Raw genomic sequence first — 19,379 nt, forward strand, 5'->3', positions numbered from 1 at the left:
GAATAAAAAATAAAGTCATGATCTTTCCATAAGGTCGAATGCCAAAACATGCAAACACCAATGAAAATAATTTATTTATGTTACTACAAAAATAATACTTTGCTTTTTTCTTTAACAGCAAAGGGTTGGACATTCGGATCACCCTTTCACCCGAAGAACAGAATATGGTGACATGACGTACCCTCCCAGTAACCAGGAAAACCCCTTAGCTCAACCTTGAACAAAAGTTGCGAAGGCGAGGCTGCAACCAATGACTTTCCATTTGAAAAGTTACGGAGCTACCACTCAACCGGAAAGCTTGGTGGTAAAAATAATACTTTCTTGGTTTTCAATATACTCTAAGAGGTGTTTTGTTCGCAAGAATGTTTTGAAAGTAACTAAAATATTACATAAGAACTGGAATTAACCCCATCCAAAATTGTATAGTTGTTTGATTGATAATTCATAAAAGGGAATTGGAATGTTAATAGACCAAAAGGCATAGTTAAACCAAACTGTACTCAATGGTTTGGTTTAAAGTTATACTCAAAATCAGTTGGTGAAATCGAAACGAACAACATGATTTTGGGCTAAGTAAATTTGTATACTTGGACTTCTAATTAGTTTAATTTATGTTATACACATTAGTGCGGTTTGCTTAACAAACAATACAACGAGTCGATCTTTTAAGTTTTAAGTGTTAGAACAATATTGCTTCTTTATTTTGATTGCAATTTTATGTGTTTTTTATATATGGCTTGATAAACCAAAATCATTAAACCAAACTGAAGTCAGGCTCTTACACTTAATGTGATAAATGAGACATCTAAACAATAACGGGGTAACACCCTAAGTAGCAAGCTAGATAGGTATAAAAGATAAGATTTTTTTTAATAGAATTACAATTAGAGAAATTCCGAAACATTTGATATCTTGGATTGGTGGAAAGGAATCTCAATTTTTGATACTAAGACCGTGCGTAGTCATTAAAATTGGGGGTGTTTTTATACCCAATAACGCCCAAACATGCTTGGCCACGGCCCCCGGGGGCCTTTTTTTTTTTTTTTGAATTTTGGCTGTTTGGCGTTGTTTTTTCCACGCCCAGATTCATTTCCTTTTTCCAATCACCTTTAACTTCCATTTTCATTGTCCAATAAGATTTTTAATGTTTTTTATTTAATTTTATTACAAACATAATGCCTCATAATGCCTACATCCTCACTACACCCATTTTAGAAAACGCCCCATAATGCCCAATTGTTGACTGAGCTGTCACATGACACAAAACGCCCAAGGGTGGGATGTTAACCACTACACATGGTCTAACCACTATGGTCTATGATTTACTAACCATCCAAGCATCTACGATAGTTTTGGAATCCAAAAATTTTCTTAGTGGCATGGTTTTATCGATATGAAGAACAAGACTCACTTTGTCAGCTTTGGGTTTGTGCATCTGTTTAAAGGATCATTTGGATGTGGTGGATCATGTACAACACCAAATAAGTCTCGAGGACGAAACAAAAGTTGAAGAACGGATACACAATGAATTGGTGCAAGAGTGATTAAGTAATTCTCAATCCGACAAAAGACTTGCCTACGATGCATTTATTCGCATAAATAATATTCTGGTCGAAAATAAACAGTAAAAGAAAATTAACATGTAATATTCCTAATTTTTAGAATTATGCTTTTTTATATTTAGTTTTCTATTTTCTTGTTTCGGAAACTATAAAAATCAATTAAAGTTGAATTTTATGTAAAAAAAAAGTGCCGTTAAAAAAAAAATTAAAAAAAAAGTTGTATTAAAAAAATTAAAACGAGCACTGAAAACCAGTTCGGGTTTCTGAAAAAAGAAATCTGAGTTTTGCGCCTCTTAAATTTAATAGTCCAAACCCTAGATTTTGAAATCAATGCAGCCTCTTCTCTCCAAAAGTCCCAAGTCCGGTTCAGCAATTCACGATTCAGTCACGATTCAGCGATCATCTTCACATTCATCATCGTTCTTCATTCAATCACAGTAAGTACGATCAATCTTCAACTCTTATTCATATTCTATCCGTCTTGTTTAACAGTATTAATATCCTAGGGTTTTCAATTTTGCAATTTAGGGTTTCATAATTCATAATCTCATTGTTCCAATCGAAAAGTTGAGATGATATTTGTTAATCGTGATCCTGATGTTTGATTATTGACGCTTGATGTGTAGCCTCCGTCGTTTTGATCAGAATAAATATATAAGATATTGTTGTTAGGGTTTCTGTTTGGACTTGATGTGTGTCAATTTTTGTTTGATACATGTTGATTAGACTGATTAGTGCATGATAAACTGATTGTGTTATGAATTTTCACAGAATCTGTGATGATAATCGTTCAAATCGATCATTCTTACAACAAAGTTAACCGTTTGATCCCTAAAACATTGCCTAATAGTTTACGCATTGGTGTTAAACTGTTAATATATACAACTGTTGTATTATTGTTGCTGAGTTGTTATCGAACCATATTTAGTTAGTGGAAGATAGCTGTATTCAAGTTTTGTATATATAGACATAGATGGCCACAGTTATTGAGATGGTTTGGGCATGTTAGGCTACGGCCACAGTTAGAACCGTGGAAACTCTCACTGTTGTATGTTTTTCGTTGTTTGGTAGCTTACTAAGAATGTTTTTAGTATACTCTGCTTTTCTGTTATTATTTAAGTAGCTAGGTGAATTTTTTTTAAATGGCAATGCTAACCATTCATAGAATATAATCAACCAGCAAGTAGTTGGCACCGTACAACAGCAACAAAATTACGACGAAATCATGAGCATGGTTTTACAAATCTTCTAGACATAAACCTAAGTCTGAGACTTCCCCAATACAATCCATGAACTAAAATTAATCTTGTCTTCCCATTGTGTACTCTAGCAGCCCTCCATACAAAAGAACGACTATAACCGAGCCGATATATCTCGAATCAGCAGCACCTGACATTTTTTTTTAATCTTTTACCCTTAGTCTTTTACAAACCCGTGTTCGATATGCCTGGACCGCTTATGTGCGTTTCTTGAGCTACTGTCGACTGATGCTCCTTGTTTAGGCCTCTTATCACCTAATTTTCTCCGTCCTCAGTCTTTGTTCTTCAATGGATGTTCTCGGTTGCCTTTCTTCCATATGTGATTTGAATATTATGTTGAATACCCTCCCTTTACTCATTTCAGCAGCTTTTTACTATGCCCACTTACCATATTCCTCATTTCAGCAGCTTTTTAGGAGACCCACTTGCCATATTCCTCGTTTTATGACCCTCTATTCTCAATGTTTCCATGTAGCTTAGCCATTAGAATTACCTCAGATAGTAGACCACAATGCATTTACATTGTTCATCTACATCATATCTTTAGGTAGTGTGGAGAAGTGATACATAATCTAATTCTGAAGAAATTGTGTGGAGATATGCGTCTATGGAAGTTGCATTTGCAAAAAAAAAAAACTTCAGAAAACCTCATTTATGGCTATTATATCATTCTTTATTGTTGTTAATGAAGAGAACAAAACTACTTTAAGACCAACAAACAATTAAACTACTTTACAAATTACTTTAGACACACAAAACTTAAATATGCATGTAACTTTAAGTACTAGTGTGTGTAGACTTAATATATTATTTAACAACTGAGTTAAGTACTGCATATATTTTGCATTTTGCAATTGACGTATCTGTTTTTGCTTGCTAAGTTTTCTGTGTTAGATCTCATTGTTCTTTTTGCACCTCTTGAAAGGTGATGCAGTGTGAAGCATCCAGCAGCCCTACAGATCTTTCATCTTTCACTTAAGTTTGTATGCCTTTCTTTCCTTTTTTCTTGTTATTTTTTGCCATTATCAAGTCAATTACCCATCCTCATGTGACCAGTCCTAAATTAAAATTGACATGTGAAATGTACTGGCTACAGAATTTCTAGATTTTTTTTTTATTTTTAGATTTTTTTGATTTTTTACAATTTTTTTTTTATTTTTTAGATTTTTTTTTTAATTTTTTTAGAATGTTTGTCGTTTTTTTTTTTTTTAAAAATCTTTTTGATTTTTTTTTATTTTTTAGATTTTTTTATTGTTTTGAATTTTACAATTTTTTTGCGATCTTTTTTATTATTAGAGGTTTTTTATTATATTTTTTATATGGATCGATCCGGTTAGTGATCCTTCCATTTAAAATATTTGGATATGGATCGGATCACGATTCACGATCCATTATGTTGGATCATGGATCGGATCATGATCCATTTAAGTTGGATCATTAATGGATCGGATCATGATCCAATCCATATCCATCCATTGACAGGCCAATTCCAAATAACAGAAAAAAAAGACTCCCCTCCGCTCTATCTGAGATTGTCTCTACCACACCGTCGTTCTTTTCCTCCGGCGAACGTCAACACTCGGTGGCGTTGGGACCACCTCTCTGCGGCTCCGGTGAATATCACTCTTTCAGAAGCAGCTATATCATTCACTCGTAAGTTTCAATATAATATTTTTACTAATTTGTATAGCTTTATTTGATTTCGTTAAATGCGGTGCTAAATTTCGTAATTAGTTACGCTTCGTATCATGAATTTGAAAAAAAGTCTGTAAGATTCGTTAACGTATGCATCAAGGTTCCTGTAACCTGTAAGGGTTTGCGGTGCTCAATATAAAACCCTAGAAAAATGTTTTCAACGATGAACTTGGTTTTAAAATGCGCGCATGATGCGCGCATAATGCGTGATGCGCTTGATGCGATGCTGAAAACGCATCAGGTGTAGCGATGCGCTGAGATTACTTGATGCGAGCTTGATGCGGTGAAATTGCATAATGCGACCTATCGCATGATGCGTTCTGTTGCGCGCAACATGAACTTGGTAGGATTTTTGCATTGTAACCTTTGCTTCTTTGAATCGTTAGGGAATGAGTTGCAGGTTTATGGTTTGTAGGTAAGAATAAAGAAGGAAAAAAAGAAGAGAGTGTGAGATCAGATTGTAAAAGTCAAAAGATATAGGTGGGAGCTTGTGTGTTGTAGTAGTAAAAAGTACAAAAAACTATACTTTTTCTAATTTTTGTATTTTTTCCGTTATGATATTGTGTTGCAGGTAAAGCCATGCTACTTTTTTCTGATTTTTTTCGTTTTTTCACAATCTCGTCTTTTTACTGATTTATTTTTATTTTATTTTTATTTTATTTTTCCTTATTTTCTTTGATTTTTATAGACGTTTATTGGTGTTTTTTATATGTATTTTGTGTATAAGCACACTTAATAAATGTTCTAGAAGTATATTATTATATGTAAGTATTGACAATAAAAATTGTTATGCATAATTAGTTTTTAGTATTTTTTTTAATAAGAAACATATCGCATACGTGATGCGCTCGCATTACGCATTGCGCATCGCGTACCAAGACGATGAAGGTGTTCTGAAACCAGACTAGCAATTTCTAACAATAATTAACAGTGTAACACAGATTGTTAGAACAATTTAGAGGCTATTTTGTTAGTTTTAGTATTGTTTTTGTACTTTTGTTAGAGACTGTGGCTAATCTCTTTTGATGTATGTTTTTTTTATCGGATAGGTGTACCGTAAATGAGTCTCGTTGATGAATCGCCGGTGAACTCGTCAAGCAGTGATGATTTTGCTGCATTTCTGGATGCAGAGTTGGATTCCACATCTGATACTAATCCTCAACAAGAAGAGGAAAAACAAGAATCTGATGATGACAGTGACGACAACGATGATGATGAGATTAATGCAGTTATTGAAAGGTATATAATAACATTCTTTTACTCGTCTAATTTGCTGCTTTATAGGAGTGAAGTTATTAGGTCTCTTAGTGTCTTTAGTGTAATATAACTTTTGATTAATAGTAATTAACATGTTACTGAGATGGATCTTTCATGTAAATTGTAAATAGGCTTAATTGCTTAAAATAGATATCGGATTACAAGGTCTTAACGTGTGTATTTTAGCGCCTCTCCAAACCTGATCATATGCTTAATTGATTTTTTGGGTACTTGGATGCTGTTAGTGAACCTTTTGCACGTGTGCTTGGTTTTAAAAAGCGAGAGGCAATCTTGAAAACGCTCCAACATGTACGTATAAGTCAAAGGTAGGGACACTAGAGATGTAGCTTCCGGTTGTACATAAAGCTTACTGGACCTGCATACCTCGGAGTGCTTTTCACTTTTTAAAACCAACCGTGTGTGTGCGTGCGTGTGAAGTTAAGCTTAAAATACTTTTTCGTGTTTTACGATATCAGTTTTGGTGTAAGACCGTGGGGTGTGGGGTGTGGGACGTGGGTTGGGGTGGCGGTTGCCAAGCAACGCTGGCTAGACCACACCGGGCTAGCGTTGGCCATGGCGTTGCCCCGCTGGCGTGGGGGGCATGACTGGCTTTGGTTGTCTAGTCCAATATAGCCGTTGCCAAACGGCTACTTTAATTAAATTTTTTTTACATATTAAACCAATATAAATACCCACCAATTTTTAACAAAGGATCGAGATGAGGAAAAATATCCAAGTATCGTACGATAAAAAGACATCTCTAAAAGAAAAACGCGAAGATATGAAATTTCTCGCCATGCCCGTCGATCACCTTACCGGCCCACAATTGGCAATGACGTTGGAACTGAAAGAAGAAATCATGAAAAAATATAACATGGAGAAATCATGAAATTTTTAATATTTAAAAAAAAATTATGTAGCTTTTTTTTGATTTTATGTAGTTTTTTTTAATTTTATTTCTAGTTTTTTTAAAATCTTATATGTAATCTTCTCTTCTATTTTAATTAGTGTGTTATTTTAATTAAGGGAAATTGGCCTGTAATAATCCCACTTAAACCTTACTGGCCATTAATAATCCCACCTCAGAATATTCCCCCCACCAGTCCCACCTTTCACCTATTTTTCCTACAATGGTCCCTGTTAAGAAAACTTAACGGAGTTAAGCTTTTTTTCCAAATTACAAACAGATTTTTTAGGGCTTTTGATTAGAACGACGATACGAGTCCATTGATGTAAAACTTGCCTCAAAACGTGCTCCAAACGATGAAAACGACGCTTCAATTCGGGTGTTTAAATTTCCAATTAACCAAAATCAAGTCACTTGGAGCACCATTTCGAAGTAAGTTTTACATCAATGGACTCGTATCCTCGTTCTGATCAAAAGCCCTAAAAATCTATTTGTAATTTGGAAAAAAGCTTAACTCCGTTAAGTTTTTTTAACGGGGGACCATTATAGGAAAAATAGGTGAAAGGTGGGACTGGTGGGGGGAATATTCTGAGGTGAGATTATTAATGGCCAATAAGGTCTAGATGAGATTATTACAGGCCAATTCCCCTTTAATTAAATGAAATTTAAAATAATTTAAACAAAAAACAAATTCCACATGGCTGGCCATGCCAGCCGAAGCCACGCCACACCACACCCCTTGTTTTTGAATATTACCTTGTGGATCCCAAACTTGCCACGTCTCGAGTAATGCCCCCCAACCCAAGCCCCTCCACACCCCATAGTCTAAAACATTGGTTTTGCAAATTAAATGTTAGTTTAAACGTTTTATATTTCAGAAGTTGTGCTTGTCATATCTCATTCTTTTTCAGTTATTTTGGTTGGTTTAAACGGTTTAGTTTCCCACAGGACAAAGAGAAGGAAGATCATTGTAGTGGATGATACAGAAGAACCTAACGGTTCAACATCTCATATAGTTCAAACAGAAGTAACAGGTGATGCATCTATTCTTTTGTTTATACATTGGTTTTATTATGCTTGTTTTCTAGAGAAAGAAAATATATCTATATAGCATGTAATACTTTCGGAACTCTTCGGAACTTCATGTATAAGTTTTCGTAATCTTTGTTAATTATTATGTTCAGAAACATCAGTGAAGGAGGATATATGCATACATCCTGGTTTTATCGGAGGAATGTGCATAAAATGTGGAGAAAAAACGGATGATGATACTCAGTCTAGTGTGGCATTTGGTTATATACACAAGGTTATTTTTTTTCGTAAAACATGCGTACCTTCTTCCTTCTTACATAAGTTTCTCGAAGTTGTGTAACTAGTTAATCTTATAATATTGCAGGATCTACGACTTGCCAATGATGAAATAGCTCGTTTGCGTGACAGAGATTTAAAAAATTTGCTACGCCATAAAAAGCTTTATTTGGTTCTTGATTTAGACCACACGTTACTAAACTCAACAAGGTTTTCAGATTTAGCTCAAGATGAAGGATATTTATTGAACCCAAATGACCCTATGCAAGGTATGTCTTATAATAATAATATGATGTTTCCTTGCTTCTAAATATTTGTTCCCATAATATGATTTGTCGAGGGGGCAAAATGGACCGGTTAGACAGCGGGTTGGGCATTTTCATCCCTGAGGTTTGGCCAGTTTTGCGACTTTCGTCTAAAGGTTTGTTTTTTGCATCTGGATCTAATAGTCTTGCCATTTTCATCCAGCTCGTTAACTCGAATCATTTTTCTCCGTTAAGTCAGGGGTATTTTCGTACATAAAGTGAAAAAGACCAAATTGCCCTTTCAGTGAATACTTGTACATTACGCTAAATGCTTGTACATAAAGTGAAAAGGACCGAATGCCCTTTAAGATAACAAAAAAAAAAGGAAATACCGCTGATTAAATGGAGAAAAATGGATGGAGTTAAGGAGCCGGATGAAAATGGCAAGATTTCAATTTTTTTCGATTCAGATGCTTAAACCCAAACCTTTGGACGAAAGTCGCAAAACTTCAGGGACGAAAAAGACATTTTACTCTAATATTATTTTAGTAAAGGTTTAAGTTACTCATATTATGGTTCAGGCTGTTTTGCACATTCAAAATACAAATTTGGATTTTGGACAACTTTCGACTCATTTAATCAGTTTCCTTTAAAGAGTTTTTTTTGTTGATTTTGTTTAATCTGATTGGCTCATTAGATATAAAACATAACTCAAATCGGTCCATTCATAAATAATTGACTAGAAATGCCACAAGCCAATATTATAATCTATAACCATGGGTATAACTTCATATTTTATAATGACAGATGCGCTAAAAGGTAGTTTATTCAAATTACCATTCATGAACATGGTGACAAAACTGAGGCCGTTTGTTCACACATTCCTTAAAGAAGCAAGTAATTATTTCGAAATGTACATCTACACCATGGGGGAGCGCGCTTACGCATTAGAAATGGCAAATTTACTGGACCCTGGTAGGGTTTACTTTGACTCTAAAGTCATTGCGCAAGGTGATTGTACTCAAAGACATCAAAAAGGACTCGATGTAGTGTTGGGACAAGAAAATGCCGTTTTGATCCTTGATGACACAGAACAAGTATTTTTTTTGCCCTTTTTTAAAAAAGGGTAAATTGCATTTTATGTCCGTTAAGTTTCAACAAAATTTCAGGCGTTGTCCTTTAGCTAACGAAATTACAGCGAATGTCCTTTATGTTCTAATTTCTTTACAAGCGGTGTCATTTCTCCCTATAAAGATTACAAAAATAAAGGACATCCGTTGTAAAGAAATTAAGACATAAAGGACATCTGCTGTAAAGAAATTGAAACATAAAGGACATCCGTTGTAATTTCGTTAGTTAAAGGACAACGCCTGAAATTTTGTTGAAACTTAAAGGACGTAAAATGCAAATTACCCTTTTATAAAAACAAATTTGTTGCATGATTGATTTCGTGTAGTGACGGTTTCTTTTCTTTTTAGGTATGGTCGAAACATAAGGATAATTTGATTTCGATGGAACGCTATCATTTCTTTGCTTCAAGTTGTAAACAATTTGGTTACAAGTCTAAATCTCTTTCTGAACTGAGAAGCGATGAAAGTGATACCGATGGTGCTCTTGCAACTGTTCTTAAAGTTCTTAAACGGGTGCACAGTATGTTTTATGACTCGGTATGTTTTGGTAATCTTTTTAATTACTTTATACAAATAATAATATGTTTTTGACGGCTTGGTTTTATTAATTAATGTTAAAATAGGAACTTGGGGAGAATTTTGCAGGACGTGATGCAAGACAGGTGAGATACCATTTGATGATTGTATATTCATATCTAAATCTTTTACTCACCCAAAAACACGCACACACACATCAAGTCATCGACAAAAAATGAAAAACTCTCATTACTTATAATCTTCTAATTTGAGATTTGACTTGATTACTTATGATTTGGGGGGGGGGGGGGGGCAATTCTGACCCAGACTAATATATTTGGGTCTTTCCTAAATTCAATTGGGTCAGTTTGGGCTTCCTTTTAGACCAAGCGTAATGGGGCGTTTTTTTTAAAAAAAATTGCGCGAAAACGCCCGAAAACGCCCAACCCCCCATTACAGGGGGCGTTTTACGGCGTTATTTTCGAAAAAAATCCCGTTCGGCGTTTAAATTATAACGCTGCCACCATCTTTCGACCGTTGCCACCATCTTTCGACCCCCCATCTTTCGACCGTTGCCACCATCTTTCGACCGAAACAAAAATAAATGTAAAATGATTGAATGGGGCATTATGGGGCATTATACCCACTACACCACTTTTGCTATAATGCCCCCTTGCTCACTAGGACGCCACATGGCGCAAAACGCCCCATGGTGGGGGCATTATAGTGTTCTACCACTACACATGGTCTTAGTGATTAGCGGGTCCAGTTGGGTCATCCCATAAATTTCGAATTGTTTTTACGGGTTAGTTGGGTTTGGGATGTAAAAAGAAACGGGTCGGAACGGGTTATAAGAGAAAAGTGGCGGGTTGCGTTTTAGGGTTTTCTTCAAAGGATTTCTCTCGTTCAGTGCAATGTGAGTTCTCTCGTTCAGTGCATTGTGAGTTCATTCTCTGATTTCTCTCGTTCATCATCTGTTGAAATCACTTGAGGTTTTCTTCAAAGGATTCTCTGATTTCTCTGTAATCACTTGAGGTTTTCGTCAACGGGTTATTGAGGTTCATCATCTGTTGAAATCACTAAGTTCGATTCTCGTTCATCATCTGTTGAAATCACTTGAGGTTTTCTTCAACGGGTCAGAACGGGTTATAATAAAAACGCCAACTTGTTTATCAACGATTCTCTGTAATCAGATTATCTCGTTCAGTGCAATGTGAGTTCATTATCCTAGGGTTTATCAACGATTCTCTGTAATCAGATTATCTTGTTTGGTGTTCTTTTAATTACTTCACGAATTAGTAGAAATTTTTTTTTATTTTTTTATTTTCCAAGTCTAGTAAAGCTAGGTTTTTTTTTTTTTGAATTCTGTATTTCGTGTAGCAGAGCCATTGCTCTGCTTTATGTGTATGCAAATTATATGTTTCTGTGTTGCCTGCTAATTGTTAGGGCATTCGGTTATTATATATTTATTATGAAAGTGATTATAACAGTTCATTTGCTTTACTTTTGAATTTTTTTACATTACTTGACGAATTAGTAGACGTTTTCTTTGATTTTGAATCTAGAATTTGAGCTCTTCTTTAACTGAAATTACTTCATGGAATGGTAAAAGTTTTCTTTGAATTTTGAATTAGTAGGGCTTCTTTAATCTGTATTCACACTTAATCTGAGTCATTGCTGCTTTTTTTTAATGCCAGTTACATGTTTCATTAACTACTGTTGATGTTATTAGTTACATTAATCAAATGCTTCTTCGTTGGATTGTTTCATGTTATTTTCGATAATTGTACTTGAAACATAAGAACCGAACAGTAACGCTTAGATAGCATGCCAGGACGTGAAGCGATATGCTTAAGATTAGACTGAACGGTATCAACTAGGTCATATCGAGAACCGAACCTTTTCCCATAGTAATGGACCAAGGACCATATTGATACCGGTTTGGTCCTTGGTCCATTACTATGGGAAAAGGTTCGGTTCTCGATATGACCTAGTTGATACCGTTCAATCTAATCTTAAGCATACCGCTTCACGTCCTGGCATGCTATCTAAGCGTTACTGTTCGGTTCTTATGTTTCAAGTACAATTATCGAAAATAACATGAAACGATTAGATGAAACAACTATCGATAATTGACTGATATTCTGATCAGTCAAATCTTGATTATGTTTCATATCTTATAAAAGGTACCCCAATATGTAAAACGATTAGATGGCCCAAACTGTTAGTAATTTACAACAGATGGGGTCAGCTCGACTCACTTTTTGTTTAGAAGTTTTAGTTTTTTTTTTTTGTAATAATAGTTAACGTGCCAAGTATGATCACCAAAGCTATATTGTAAAAAAAAACTGATCCAACCCGAAACCCGTTCCGACCCCGACCCGTTTTGACCCATGATTCGACCCGACCCGTTTGCCAGGTCTACTTATGAATGAGTTGATTTGGGATGTGTATTACGTGGGTGAAAAAGTGAAGAAATTAACTAATAGGGGGACCCGTCAAAAGATTTTTAATGCACACAACCTTGATACCATTTTATTCAAAGATCTAATCATTATTGTTCTTTATGTTATAATTGAGTACGATGCCATTTTCGTCCCTGAGGTTTCGCCAGTTTTGCGACTTTCATCCAAAGGTTTGTTTTCTCGCATCTGGATCCAAAAAAGTTTAAAATCTTGCCATTTTCACCCGGCTTGTTAACTTCATTCATTTTTCTCTGTTAAATCAGGGGTACTTCTGTCTTTTTTGTTATCTTAAAGGACAATTTGATCTTTTTCACTTTATGTACAGGTATTCACTTAAAGGGCAATTTGTTTTTTTTTCACTTTATGTACGAAAATACCCTTGACTTAATGAAGAAAAATGGATGGAGTTAACGAGCCGGATGAAAATGGCAAGATTTCAAACCTTTTGGATCCAAATGTGAAAAAACAAATCTTTGGACGAAAGTCGCAAAACTGGCCAAACCTCAAGGACGAAAATGGCATTTTACTCTAAATTATAATTAATACAATAGTTGTATATGTTTCTCTCTCTCTCTGAAAATGGCCCATTTGCTACCTCTAGCATGAATGATAAACTAAAATATTAAAATGCTTAATTTGTTATGTCAGATGTTGCGTGCGGTTCGTAGTGAAGTTTTGAAGGGTTGCAAAATTGTATTCAGCCGAGTTTTCCCAACAAAATTCCAAGCAGATAACCACCATTTATGGATGCTGGCAGAGAGATTAGGAGCTACATGCTCTACCGAGGTTGACTCATCGGTGACGCATGTCATATCCACAGATATCGGAACTGAGAAGTCACGTTGGGCGATTCAAGAAAACAAGTTTTTGGTCGAACCGCGGTGGTTGGAAGCTGCGAATTTTCTATGGCAGAGGTTACCAGAGGAGAGTTTTCCCGTAAAAGACGTAAAAGTTAATCATTGACCTTATCTTTTGACCATATGTTGTAGACAACATTAAGGTAGTATTTCACCATCTTGTGGTTTCTTATATAGGTGATTAGTTAGAGAGATGCGATTTTAGAATTTAAACTCTTACATCTGAAACCTGACACATTTTGTGGTGAAATGGAAGTTCTCTTGTATATGATGTCTTTTGTTGAACTTTTAGATATGTGATTGTATGTTTATATGAAGAGTAAACTTTCGTTTTGCTCCCTGTGGTTTGGTCACTTTAACAATTTTGCTTCAAACCTTTAAAAATAGCCATTTTGCTCCTTGATGTTTCGGTTTTTTTTTGCCAGTTTGCTCCCCGCCTCTAACTCCATCCAAATTGTTTGTGTTTCCATTTTGCTCCCCGCAGGGAGCAAACTGGCAACAAAACCAAAACATCAGGGGGTAAAATGGCTATTTTTAAAGATTTGGAGCAAAACCTTTAAAGTGACCAAACCACAGGGAGCAAAACGGAAGTTTACTCTTATATGAAAGTAGGGTTAACAGTAACTTCTTTTTTCTATGATATAGAAAATTTAGAAAGAAGACCAAAATGGGTTTGTATTTGTGATGTTGTACTTAACAAAGGTTTATGACGATAATCATGAATTCTTCGTGTCGTATGCATTTTGTATGTGTAGCTAAAACATGTTTGCTACACAAAACATAGAAAGTTTTGGAAGGGGTCTCTATTCGGATTGTCGACTACACGGGTGGAGCTTACTTAGGGCCAGTAGGAGCTGAGGATCTCTACTATTTTTAGGCTTAGAAGTGTAAACTTTTTAACCAGCTATGTCCCATATTATCTTTAAATGGTTGGGCCTCTCCTAATCTAAGGCCCCAATTAAACATATGTTATTCGCCCCAACAACGTCCCCCAATTTAAATGTTCAAGTTCTGCCACTAGTCGACTAACGACTAACAACTGATTTTTTGAAGCTTTTTGGAAGTAGAAGTGAGATTTGAAGGTAATACCTTTGTTTAGATAATTTGTTGTGAAAGCCTTGATACCACTAGACTCCAATTTCTAAGATTCTTTCTTACATGATTGGAATTGGATCTATTAATCCATATGGGTCAAACTAATTAGCCATATTTTGTTGCTAAATTTGTGATGTTTTGAGTGAACTAGGTTTTCATCAAATCACTCATATGATGATTTAGGTTTTATAAGATTCTCAAATTTTTTCAAAACTCAGAATATTCGAATTCGGTGAAATAACATTCATAGTTATTCAAACTATAATAAAATCTCCTTCATACATGTGACTCAACCCTAATCGAGGTATTAACAGACATGCAAAAACAACAAAAAAAATGCTTTATATTTTTTACTTTGTCCAGGACCTCAAAATGGTTAAGCTGCCTCTCTTTTCTATGTATAAAGATACATCTAAAAAACATGCAATTGTTATACGTTATTATAATTCAAGGTTGGATGACACATTTTCAACTCTAGTTATATGAGCTTGTCTCCTAAATAGTAAAATTGGTAGTATAAATACCAACCCATGTATATAAGCAAGAAATCCCTTTCATATAAACACTCCTTTTCTTTACACTTCTCTTTAAAGTCCTTACACCATTAATCTTGTGCTAATTATTCCATATATAAGTTTGCAACTTTTTTGTGCATTACCACTTGTATATTGTGCTATGGGTGTTTTCCAAAAAAAAAAGTTGATTTTTTATTTTTAACCCAAAGGTTCTTACTTTTTACAATTTTAACCCTGCATATTATTCCATATATAAGTTTGCAACTTTTTTGTGCATTACCACTTGTATATTGTGCTTTGGGTGTTTTCCAAAAAAAAAAGTTGATTTTTTATTTTTAACCCAAAGGTTCTTACTTTTTACAATTTTAACCCTACATAATTTGTTTTTTAACTTTAACCCAAAACTTTTCATTATTTTCAATTTAACTTCACAACTTTTGTCACTTATACTTTTCATCTTTCGCAAATTTTCGTTTTACGTATACTTCTAAATTTTTCGAGTTAATATGACGCAACGTGCATGTGTGGTTCAACGTTTTTACCTCTATTTTTCAATGTTTGACATGTTCGTCGCAACACGCATATCCTAGGTCGAGTCAGTGTTGGTGGTCGACAACGTTTTTACCTCTATTTTTCCATGTTTGACAGGTTCGTCGCAACACGCATATCCTAGGTCGAGTCAGTGTTGGTGGTCGATGACGGTTGTGTGACATTAGTATTATTTAACACCGTTTTACGCCCCGTCACAACGCGGGGTGTGCTTTGAGGGGTTTTCAAAGAAAAAATGGTTATGCATATGGTTGTCGTAACGTTGGCTTTGGGGGTTTTCCAAAAAAATTGATTTTTTTTTACTTTTCACCTAAAAGGATTTCATAAATTACTTTAACTCAAAACTATTTGTTTTTTTACTTTTAATCCAAAACTTTTTATCTTTTGCAATCTATCCTCATAACTTTTTTTACTTTCAACTTTGGTACTTTATAGTTTTCATTTTCCGCAAATTTTTCGCTTTATGCTTGGTTCTAAATTTTGTGACTTAACACATTGCAACGTGCATCTTTGGTTTAACGTTTTTACGCTTCGTTCTAAATTTTGCGAGTTAACACGACGCAACGTGCGTGTGTGGGTGAACGTTTTTACATCGTCTATTTTTCCCCGTTTGACAGGTTTAACATAACGTGCGGGTCCTAGATTGACTTAGTTATAACTAAAGAATCCCCGCCGCATTGCGGCGGGTCGCAATCCTAGTTTTTTTTAAACGGCAAATTTCTTTTATTCAATGTCGTCTATGAGACTTGAACCCAAGACCTCCCTCTCTGATGAAACAATGGTTAACCGGGTGGGGTTAACTCACTGGTCTCGTCAAGTAGGGTTAATCTCTTCTTTCCGAGGATCGCTGGCTGGATCGTCCGCTGGTTGATCTCCTGCACAAGGAAACAAGCCGTGACTTGTAACAAGGAGGATGGGGTGGGGGGTGCTCCTTGTTACCACTCTCCGGCCTGAGAATCAGTAATTTCCTTGGGAAGCAAAGTGTGATAGTAGTAGTAGTGAGAGAGTTGTGAAGAGATACCTCAAACCTGGTTTGGGGTTGGTATTTATAGCCGAGGAGTGAAGGAGGTGGTTGAGTTGATAGACTGACGACGCGCCGCCCTTATGCAGGTGTGTCAGGCTTGTCGACTGTGGAGATGAAGCCACGTCCTACTACGGTGTCAGTCTGTTGCTTACGTATGGACTGACAGGCGACTGTTATTGGTGCCACTTGCTCTGTGATGTCAGTCTCACTTGCCTCGTGGGCAGGATGCGGTGCTGCGCCGCATCGCTGCCTGCGGTAACCACTATTGTTTCCGCATTCTCACTCTGGCTAAGATTGACAGATGCGGTGCCAGGCCGCATCGCCACTTGTGGTGACTGTTGCTGTTGTCCAGATCCCTTGTATTGATGAAAACGTTCACAGGATGCGGTGCAAGGCCGCATCGCTATGCGTACACCCATTTTCATACACCAGGTACGGAGATATTCATAGGATGCGGTGCCAAGCCGCATCGCTTATGTCTATCTTTATTTTCCCATCTCTTGACGGATTGGATTCGACATCTATGTTCGCGCATGCCCGCACGAACACAGATAAGTTCTTGCTGGTGGGGGTTTTTGATAAGGGTAATGGTCACTCACGGTCGACCATACCCCTTCACTCTCCCAAGGTGTTTAAAGGTTTTGCCTTTTCCAATTGATTATAACAACATTATTTAAAGTACAAGATCATAGTTATTGTCTCGTTACACTTTTCCTCATAAATAGATTATAAATTCATTAAATACATTATTAAGTTTATAGTTTATTAGTTTACATCCATAGAAAAAGTCTAGAGTGAACTAAATGCATTTTTTTTTTAAATATAAAACTCGATCAAAATTAGGTATGAAAATTCAGTTTGTTGTGATTTAAATATATTGGTTGCATGAACTACTTTCAGTTACTTTTTGATAATTGTAGATCATGGAATTTATTACGTGAAGAAGTTGTTTTGTGTAAAGTTGTATCCCTAAGATCTTAAAATGTATATATTAATGATATTCATTTGATTTATAATTATCTTTTATTTTTATATATTCCACCATTTATTTAATATTTCTTCTTCATCTTCTTCATTTAATCTTTTAACTAAAAACGTCTCGTTAGGGACAAATGTGTACCAAAAGTTTGTTATGGGTGGGTGACCTTTTTCCGTTCAAACAAAAACTAGCATATGTTTTTAGGCTAAAGGTTTTTTTGAATTAAGACAAATTGAATAAAACACAATGCTAGATCTTATAATTTCAACAATTATTGTTTTCACTCGGGTCACAAAAAAGTTGCATTTTTTCATTCCTATTTGACCCCTCAGGGGTGAGGCTTTGTTGGCTTTGTTTTTAGCAGATTTGTTGCTCGTCTATCTGCTATCCTTATGTAATTTGTCCTGGTGATTGGAATGAAAGAAAATGTTAAAAAAAAAATTCGTTTGATTTATTTGTAAAATATATTTGAGTCCATTTTGATATCAAGTTAAAATCACATACTTTTGTTTCTTAGAACCGTAGAATGCTAGTATTTAAATTAATAACCAAAACCTAAAATGTAGAATACTAGTATTTAAATTCATAACCAAAACCTAAAATGATTTGTGGGTTTTGTGGTTTGCATCACCCTAATTAAAAATAAATTATTTCGATAGTAATCTTTTAAGTATTTTTTTGATAATTAGTAGACAAACAAGAATAAGTATTTATTTTATGTATAGAAACATGTACCAAAAACGTATGTCAAACATACCAAAGAATTTTGTTTTTTAGTTGAGAAACCATCACAACGTGTAGTTGAAATGACACGATGCTTAATGAAAGAGCGTCAGTTGGCGGTTAAACGGACCACCCAAGTTGCTACTGATGCAAAGTTAGGGGCTGTTTGTTTAGCTCTTAATTAGGTTCTCTTAATGGTTCAGACCTCTTACTGGTTCAACACTTAATGGTTCAGACTGTTTGTTTCGCGAGCAAATGTCTGAATGGTTAAACATTTATACTGAGTCTGAATGGTTAAGACCTCTTATCTGAATTTGTCAGACATTTGCCTATCAACGATTAAGTATTATGCTGACTCTTAATGGTTCAGACTTCTTAAGACTTCTTAATGGTTCAACACTTAATCATTCAGACACTTGCTCAACACTTACTCATTTAGAAGTTACAAAACAGCCGATACTACTAATTTTTGCATTATCATTTCTTTCAAAGACTCGATCCGGTAAAAATAACTATGTATATAGATTATATACTGTATACTTTGTAGATAGACGCTACCAACAAGGTGATCGAGTACCCATGTCTTCTTATCACTTTGGGCAACTCCAAATGACATTTGTGGTTAAGAATTAAGATAAACAGTGTTTTAAAAATACAGTATGAATCAGGGGCGGACCTGTAGTGTAAACGGGCGTAGCCCGGGCTACGGCTCAAGTTTTTACGAGTAGTGTAAAAAAATCTTTTTTCCGATTTTTATACACAGGACACCCCTGAACAAGTACGAGGACACCTCTAAAAAATTTTGGGATACCCCTGAGTTGAAGGTCTAGTTCCGCCACTGGTATGAATATAGATCTTGGTTTTTTTTTCTTGTATAAAGTATTTACTAATAAGTGATGGTTTATTAGGGGAGGAGGGGTGGTCACTAGTGATAGATTTCTATCACTCCCACTATCCAATCAAATCATGCCATGTCATCACCCAATATTCTATCACTAGTGATAGAAATGTAGGGGGTGGTATCACTAGTGATGGAATTCTTCAAACGGTTTAAAACGGTCAAAAGATCAATCAAACGGTCGAATTTTTCAAACTTCAACGCGTTATAGGTTTAACGCGTTTTCTTTATCACGCGTGATGGATGGTCCGGCGGCGGTGTTGCGTGATCGTTCAACGCGTTATGCTGCCTCCATAACGTACCACCCCGCCAAGCCTTAGTGGAAAAATTATTGGTATGCATACAATAGTTGTTTTTAGTTGTGAAGTTTACTCCCAAACAACCGGTAAAGACAA

General features: G+C 35.5%; 1 protein-coding gene across 15 annotated transcripts; it reads left to right on the top strand.

Annotated features, from left to right (window-relative positions):
- The first annotated feature begins 1,824 nt into the window (after positions 1-1,824).
- Positions 1,825-13,472, top strand: LOC110872107 (RNA polymerase II C-terminal domain phosphatase-like 4). Of its 15 annotated transcripts, none has more exons than XM_035976446.1 (12): positions 1,825-1,999; positions 3,747-3,804; positions 4,304-4,474; positions 5,566-5,755; positions 6,019-6,099; positions 7,629-7,714; positions 7,865-7,986; positions 8,077-8,257; positions 9,041-9,330; positions 9,712-9,900; positions 9,987-10,025; positions 12,993-13,472. In XM_035976446.1, the coding sequence occupies exons 4-12, from the start codon at positions 5,577-5,579 to the stop codon at positions 13,305-13,307; spliced, it is 1,482 nt and encodes a 493-aa protein (XP_035832339.1). In that variant the 5' UTR covers positions 1,825-1,999; positions 3,747-3,804; positions 4,304-4,474; positions 5,566-5,576; the 3' UTR covers positions 13,308-13,472. The 15 variants fall into 15 exon arrangements, with proteins under 15 accessions (XP_035832339.1, XP_035832338.1, XP_035832340.1 ...); XM_035976445.1 differs by having other exon boundaries at positions 4,322-4,474; XM_035976447.1 differs by having other exon boundaries at positions 3,747-3,800.
- Positions 13,473-19,379: the final 5,907 nt, after the last annotated feature.

This window comes from Helianthus annuus, chromosome 8 (assembly GCF_002127325.2).
Source record: "Helianthus annuus cultivar XRQ/B chromosome 8, HanXRQr2.0-SUNRISE, whole genome shotgun sequence".
Classification (NCBI taxonomy): domain Eukaryota; kingdom Viridiplantae; phylum Streptophyta; class Magnoliopsida; order Asterales; family Asteraceae; genus Helianthus; species Helianthus annuus.

What these genes read in the sequence shown, in the direction of transcription:
- LOC110872107 (XM_035976446.1), top strand. Translation starts at nt 5,577, where the DNA reads ATGAGTCTCGTTGATGAATCGCCGGTGAACTCGTCAAGCAGTGATGAT. An exon ending in CATTTGGTTATATACACAAG is followed by an intron (nt 7,987 to 8,076) that starts GTTATTTTTTTT and finishes ATAATATTGCAG; the next exon opens with GATCTACGACTTGCCAATGA. An exon ending in TCCTTGATGACACAGAACAA is followed by an intron (nt 9,331 to 9,711) that starts GTATTTTTTTTG and finishes TTTTCTTTTTAG; the next exon opens with GTATGGTCGAAACATAAGGA.